At 44.1% G+C, this 7397-nt stretch overlaps 1 protein-coding gene across 1 annotated transcript in view; it reads left to right on the top strand.

The window, feature by feature from the left end:
• Positions 1-7397, top strand: part of NDRG3 (NDRG family member 3) — a 68910-nt gene that overhangs the window by 25215 nt on the left and 36298 nt on the right. The window contains exon 2 of the mRNA XM_009283246.2: positions 3257-3362. Within this exon, the coding sequence (XP_009281521.1) occupies positions 3306-3362 (57 nt within the window). The 5' untranslated portion in view covers positions 3257-3305. The remainder of the gene's footprint in view (positions 1-3256; positions 3363-7397) is intronic.

The following is a 7397-nucleotide window of genomic DNA, read 5'->3' as shown; positions in this document are numbered from 1 at the left end:
TGAGGCTGCCCCAGCCATTTTCTGGAGAGTTCACAAGTGAGTGGATTGGGAAGAGCTGGTTCAGCAATCTAAAAAAAGCTGCTTGTAAGCAGTGGTGGGGACGCCCTGTACCTTTTCTTTCAAAAAACCTTCAAAAAGCTTTTGAGTTTCTAGGAAGGCAGAAAAAACTCAGATTTGCTGGATGAGCAGATTAGAATCAAAAAGTTTAGAAAAGAAGTCCACCATCTGGCCGTTTGTGGCTGTGCAGGTTTAATCTTTCTGTCTGATTTTGCTCTCAGTTCAGCAATTGTCAGCGGCTTCCTGGCTCACCTCGGCATTCGGTCCCCTGTGGCCCCTTCGGAGGTCCTGCTCTTGCTCCTGCAGCCTGGATGAGAGTCTGCTCTGAGCCGGAGTCTCCCATGCTGACTGTGCTGCAGACTCATTGCAGAGCATGTCTCTTACTCTTCCTGCGTGCTCCCCTACAGAAGTTTTCCCAGCTACATGAGCCCAGTTGGTGTTAAGGAAGGTGGTCTCTTCTCTCTCAAGGAAGTTTCACCTACTTCTGAGCCCAGCATCCAAAACAGCAGCCTTTCTTGTTGCTGCCCAGCTTGCTTTAACAAAGGAGCAACACGCAGCGCAGGTATAACACAGCAGTTTGTTGCCTTAGCCCCTAGAGACCCCCCTTCCCCTGAAACAGTATTTGGAGCAATAGTGGACCAGGAAGATAAGGATCAGATTAATTTCAGAGTGACGTTGTTTATTGTGTGCACTGTAGTTGCATCTAGAGACCAAGTATGAAATGGAGGTTGATGACATAAAAGCATTTGATAATCCTTGCTTTGAACGCCTACTTAGTTTTTTGTTATTCTCATATGACAAATGATTAACAAAGTAGTGCATGGGATTTACGAAATGGGTCTGTCTCCCTCTCTCTAGACTTTACACACTTCATGGACTGGCATGCTTGTACCAGCAGCAAACGATGTCCCCGGGCAGGTTTATGCAGGATGCATCCCAGGGCTCTCTGGGAGTTAGAATCATAGAATCATAGAATCACTGAGGTTGGAAAAGACCTCTAAGATCATCGAGTCCAACCGTCAACCCAACACCACCATGCCCACTAAAGTGGGCAGTTGTTGCAGAGTTGTTGCTCTTTGTATAGTTCAGGGGAAACTAGGAGGAATATCTGCAAAGCTTTAGCAAAAGTATCTTTGAGCAACCTAATGCAGAGCAATTGGTGCTCTGAGTTGTTCTTTGGTCAGTCAAAGCTCGGTAGAGAGTGATTGTTAGATGCCCAGCTTCACTGTAGACTCTGGTTTAGGCAAAAATGCTAGGTGTGAGCCTAAGACTCATGAACCACAAAACAAGCATAACTTACCACTCCCTTGAGTACAAAAACCCACAGAGAAAGGTGGCTAGTGTGTGCACAGTTTTTTAATCCTTTTGGGTAGAGTGGACAACTTCTTGGTCTCTTGGGTGACCCCAAGAATAAGCATCACTTTCCTGCCTGCCATCAAGTCCAGTGGGTGTCTTTTCAAAGCAGCATGAGAGAGGAATAAGCTCTCCAGATAATAAGGTGGTTGTTCTAGTACTGTCTGTCACCTGCTGCAGATAAGCTTTGTGAGGCTTGTTTGAAACTCCTTTGGTGTCAGTAACCTTGTGGGATGCTATTTTGGAGAGAACCTGGTAGATCTTGAGCTCTTAATCAGTCCCAGTATATATGGAAGTTGTGATTCCTTAGCAGAAAATAATTTTTGGTCCCCATGACACCCTTTGGGGCTTACAGTGCATTATATAATGACACTTACTGCTCTTCTGAATAAAAATTCATCGTGGGGTAAGGGGGATGTTGCCTGTAAATTAACTGTTTTTTTGGAACTTTCACAACTGATGTGTTTTACAGCAAAAAAATCTGAAAAAGAAGAATAATTTCAAGTTTCCCAAAGCAAAGAAGCTAAAAGAGAGGGGAGTTGCTGTGGCTGATTTTCGGAGGGGAAAAGGCATTATGGTTTGTTTTGTGCCAGACTGGCTTCAGCCACACCAATGTTAGTCCTGGCACAAAGGGGGATGACAAGAGTGCGCAGCTTTGCACAGCATTTGGGGTGAGGGGAACCCCTCCTTCCCAGAGCAGCGCATGTATGTGTGGAATTAAGGTGGCTGGAGAAGCACAGCTGCAGTACTCTTTTTCCACTTTTTTTCTTTCGTGGTTAGCAGCAGAACGTTATCTTGGACAAAGAATTTGATTTGTGACAGTGTTTGAGAGTCTTTTCCTAGTACACTCAGCTAACGCCCAGGAAGCCCACCACATGCCTATTCCTGTCCCTGCTTATGTCCATTAGTTCTTTTATTTCATCTACAGTAATATGTATAGTTTTCCTGAACAACCAAATTATCTGCACCATCAGGCATGATCATCTCCTATTGCCAGAGCCCTCTTCAAATTGCTGCAACTGCCTGTTCTAGAAATTCTCCTGTCTAGAAACACAGGTAGAGCCTCTAGAATAAAAATTAAATCCCTGGTAAACTCGGCCATATTTTCCCTCCATCCTCATTGTTGTATTTATACTAGAAGATTTCTTCCCTGACTCTGTGGCAGCAGGGATTTCCTATAGACGTATGGCAACCTCACATACTGTTGGTTACATTTTTTTCTTTCCTTTGATGACTCTGCACCACCTGATGGAGAATGATTGTTTGGGCCGCACAATTAACAGTGTTACCCTGCACATGTTCAACTGGACCAGGACTATCTGGGGGCCATTTTTATATCCCGCCTCATAAAACAAGGGCTCCCTTGGGTTCTGGGCTGTCTTATGTTCTGCCAGCAAGGTACTTGGATCTCCACACCTCTGTCTCCCACGTGCAAACGCAGTGTTGGCTGCATGTCTCGTGGGTTACAGGCACAGCCCTGTCTCTAGTGGCTGGATGCTGTGGCTAAGGTGTGTCAGACATGGCAGTGAGATGTCAGTATTCCCACATATTGAACACAGTTTTTTCGCTCTGCTGATCCAGTCATTTCCAGGCAGACTGTGGCTGAAGTACCAGCAATGCATGGTAGTGGATCCAGACTTTGAGTAGAAAGGCCTGAGCTTTCAGGGACAGCTTTCAATGGGCAAGGCAATGTGCAGGGTAAGGAGTACAATAACTGCCACACTCAGTGCAAGCATGGCCTTTCAGGCTTCTGTTTGAGCATATACAAGTCTAATGAAAGATCTTAAAGCTTTCTTTGGCTAGCATCTCTTGTAATACTGTTTCTAACAGTATGCCTTTGTTTCAGAATCACCCATTTGCTGCTCTGAGGGTTAATTGGCTCCACTTACAGTACCATGGACGAACTGCAGGATGTTCAGTTGACAGAGATCAAACCGCTCCTGAATGACAAGGTAATGCTAGCTGCTCCTTTGCTCTCACAGGTGTACTCTGGCTGACTTTGGCAAGGAGCCCTGATTGCCAGAATCTGTTTACAGCTTGAAGTACCTTAAGTACTGAAAAACAGTAAATGCGTCCCCACTTTGATAATCCATTACCACATACTCTTCCAAAGTCTCAGGGAAAGACAAACCACCACAGTTCAGGTAAGTTTGGAGTCCCGGCCAAACAGTGTGTCATGCCTGTACTGAGGATTTACAAAGGCAGGGCAGAAATTTGAAAGGTGATACCATTCCTGACCTGGCGGAGCTGTAGAACCTCAATAAGTTCATGCTTTTTAGAGAAACCTTGGATTGTATCCTATTTTCTTTTTTTTACTTTTTTGTTTTAAATTTTTTTTCTTAAATTATCCTTTTGTGTGTTGACCCCCAAAACAACCCTGTCTCCCTGGATTTAGCAATGGAGACCCATTTCCTTTTAATATCTGCAGAGCCTAGCTAGAGCAGTCCAGATTCATGCAATACTGAAACTTTGGAAAATCATTGTATTGCAGCAGCTGTTTAAGGCTTTCACTCTGTCTTCTGTGGGCTGGAGGAGAGCCATCTGGGCTTTAGGAAAGCCCTAGCCTCACTGGATTCTGCCATGAACTGTTGCTCTGAGCGCCTAAGTCATTATGGGCCATCCCAACAAGACCTAGAATCTTGCATCTGCAAATTGTGATTGTGAGCAATGCGGTTTGGTCATTTTCCACACCTAACAGCCAAATATGATGATATGTGAAGCAGTTCCCAATGCTTTGCTGCTCTGAAATTCTGCTATGTTTTAGTCTGTGCTGCTTAGTCTTTGCTCATTTCTGCAGTGTGCTAGCATATCTGTTTAGTATCTGTAAAATCTAAAAATTCAGCTGAAATCTGCAGTCCAGCTGCCTATTCTTACAGTCTAGTGCTGAGTACTAGGCTTCCACCATAGCTTAAACATAACTTTTAAAAATGTTTCCAGGGAGGGTGAGCCCCGGAAGAACAAAATCAGTGTAGACCAGCAGATAAAAATACAGAAAGGCCTTGAAAACAGTTTATGACTTCAAATCGAGAGATAAAAGTTTACGGAAGACAAGCTTCCTAAATGCAGTGCCCCAGCTCTTGCTCATGATTCTCCTAGGTTTTTCCATGTTTGAGTTCAAAAGGGTACATTTCCCTTGCTTCGGTGAGCTGACCTAAGTAGGAGGTATTGAAGCATGCCAAAACAAAGTGGTTTTCACTTTATAAGTTTTCAGTCTCTCCGTCAAGTGTTGCCTGATCAGCCCCATCAGGTCCGTGCCGTGGTGTCATCTCACAGCCATTTCTCTTAGCTAGTAGCTGGGACAGTTCTGGTTTAAATGCAGCCCAGTGGTGTTAACCAGCATACAGAAGGGCACATACAAAGTGATATTTGGTTTCCTTGACTCAGTTTTGAAGTTACAGGAAGTATGTACTATCTCAGTAGGAAAAAATATGTAGAGTGGCTCCAGAACCATCCTCAGCGCTGCGTGGGAGGAGACGTGTGCTGTGGCTCTCCTTTTTACACTTTGTTTTGACAAAAGAAATGCCTCGGGGAGCTACCATCTGAGGTCTGGCCCTTATTAATGCTTTCAAGCTTGAAATAATACACATGTGCTTTTTAGACGTAGTTTATGGAGCATATGGGTGTGGTGCCATAATGTGCTGTTCTGTGCAGCGTATCAGAGTCCAAAAAGTATTGAGCTGGCAGTTCACTAGGATTTTTACTGACCAATCCACTTTAGATGTAGGAGTTTGAGCCAGCATGGATTAATGACCAGAAATAGTACAGTAAAACTCTTAAGGTGCTAGTGGGTGAGTGCTCATGAACTCTTCAGATACAAAGGCTGTGGTATAGAGAAAAGGAGCTCTGGTGTCTTAAACTCTAAAACGAGTGGAATTGCCTGGGAAATGGAAATGGGTCATACCTTGTTTGCTTGTCTGAACTGTAGGAAATGCCATTGGTGACCACTGAGTCCTGGCTTTGTTTTGTCTCAAATCTAAGTCAGCAGAAAATTACAAGTCTGACTTTTAAAGAATACAAACACTCTTATGTTTATGTGTAACTTAAGCCTAATAGCAAGTGCAGGGAAGTAAAATACATTAGATTATATATGTTCACCTCATTCAGGCTCACTAAAATGTGGTGACTTTATACTGGGAAAGAAAATCAACTTCAAATGTTCCCACTTAGTTGAATGAGAGAGAAAAAGAGAGTACTGCCTGTAACCTGATCAGAAAACTTATCCCAGTGATACTTTATTATTCTGGCTGGTCCATATTCTGGCACCTTTGACTCCTATTAAGATAGCCTCAGTGAAAAGTTACTGAAATGCAACGGCTTAATTCAGCAGATTGCATGGACAGCCCTTAGGCTGGATTCGGTCCTTCCAGCTAGCTCTTTGCCTTTGAGGTGTGGCCATCAGACCTTCAGAGGACTAAGGATTAAGGACTATGCCTTAATCTTAGACTTTCTCAAGTTAAGACAATGAATAGATTAATGGTTTAAAGTCAGATTTTGGTGTGTTAAAATCAAGTATCCAGGAGTCAGGACATGTCAGCACTAATGCTACTTGTGCATTGTGGTACACCCTGACAACAAGCAACACAGTTGGCAGACCTTCCTTCTTTGCTTTGTGTCGTTTTCTCCCTGGCCGGGGAATCTTGCTTTTCTCAGTACAAATTCAGCTCACCCTTTTCTTTACTTAGCATGCACCATCCAAGTCCAGTGCTGGGTACAGAAGTTTCTCGTTTCTTCATAGGCTTTTTTACAGTCCTTAATCACTGTGGCATTGGGTGACTGAATTTACTTTCTTTACGACCTGGTAGATGAGAAGGCTCCACTGTCTGTATTTAACAGAGCAGGGAAAGAGGCATAGACAGAGTTGTCAGAAATCTCGGCTAACTTTAGGATCTCAAACTGAAATAAGAGGGGACTGCTTTTTATTTTCTTTTCCCCCATCCTGAGGATTTGGTGCTTTGTGCCACGTCACATTCAAAACATTGACACAGTTCAATACTTAACACCGGGGGGATTCTTAAAACGGATTTGCAGATATCTCAACTTAAACATCTCAGACTGAAGAACATAGGTAGCAACCTGTGTTCTTGCTAATGTGGCAAAGGTTTGGGGGAAGAAAAACAGGGCCATTTGTTTACACACGGAGAGGAGTTTAGGGTGCTCAGCCAGGAGAAACATTTGGGGTGCTTCTGTTGTGCATATATGGTCCTAGTTGTAATTTTAGCAGTCATAAGGTGCTATGCCTAAAACACGTAAGCTAGAATGCTGTCTCAAATGGTTTGCTCAGCCTTTTGCAGCATTTGACAGCACTCAGTAGCGTAACCTACTCTGTGGTCAGAGCCAGAGTCTTACGAAGCACATGGGCATGCAGACAAGTTACTGCAGACCTTCGAACTTGCAGTACGCCAAATGTGTGCTGTACTTACTGTGCTCTCCCGTATGCGTGGTGTCACCCTCTGGGAAAAGTCAGTTGTGAATTGTTGAGCCCAGTTCCCATACGCTCTGGTTTCAGTAGCTTACAGGTCACTGCGATTGCTGTGGAACGATACCACACACACAACAGTTACTGCAGAGTACCTGACTGCATAGCTTGTTTTCTTGCACTCCTAGTGGTAGTCCTTTCAAGAGTTTTGCATTCAAATTGTTAATGGGCACCAGGACCAGACAAAACCCAACCTCATAACCAGCCTGGCTTTGGTCAAGGTCCTTCCTATGTGCATCTGTCCCTGCTCGAATGCTCTCAACTCTCAGCTGTGTCCATAGGTAGTCTCCTTAGTTGACAGCCTTGGGACAGCCCCCAGCAAACTTGCTGTATAGTAACGGGCAGAACTTGCATGGAGTTTTCTTGTATGGGTCTCACATTTCGTTGCTGTCCTGACTGTGGTCAGGCTAGACTGTGCTGGAGCAGAGGTCTCTGAGGGGAACTTTCATGATGATGTTGGGGGTGTTCTGGGGTACTGTGCTGAACTCTTTTTTTTTTTTTTTTTTTTTTT

This window comes from Aptenodytes forsteri, unplaced genomic scaffold, assembly GCF_000699145.1.
Source record: "Aptenodytes forsteri isolate BGI_AS27 unplaced genomic scaffold, ASM69914v1 Scaffold38, whole genome shotgun sequence".
In the NCBI taxonomy this organism is placed as follows: domain Eukaryota; kingdom Metazoa; phylum Chordata; class Aves; order Sphenisciformes; family Spheniscidae; genus Aptenodytes; species Aptenodytes forsteri.
The sequence above is the reverse complement of the archived record's forward strand: the minus strand, read 5'-3'. Positions and strand labels throughout refer to the sequence as shown.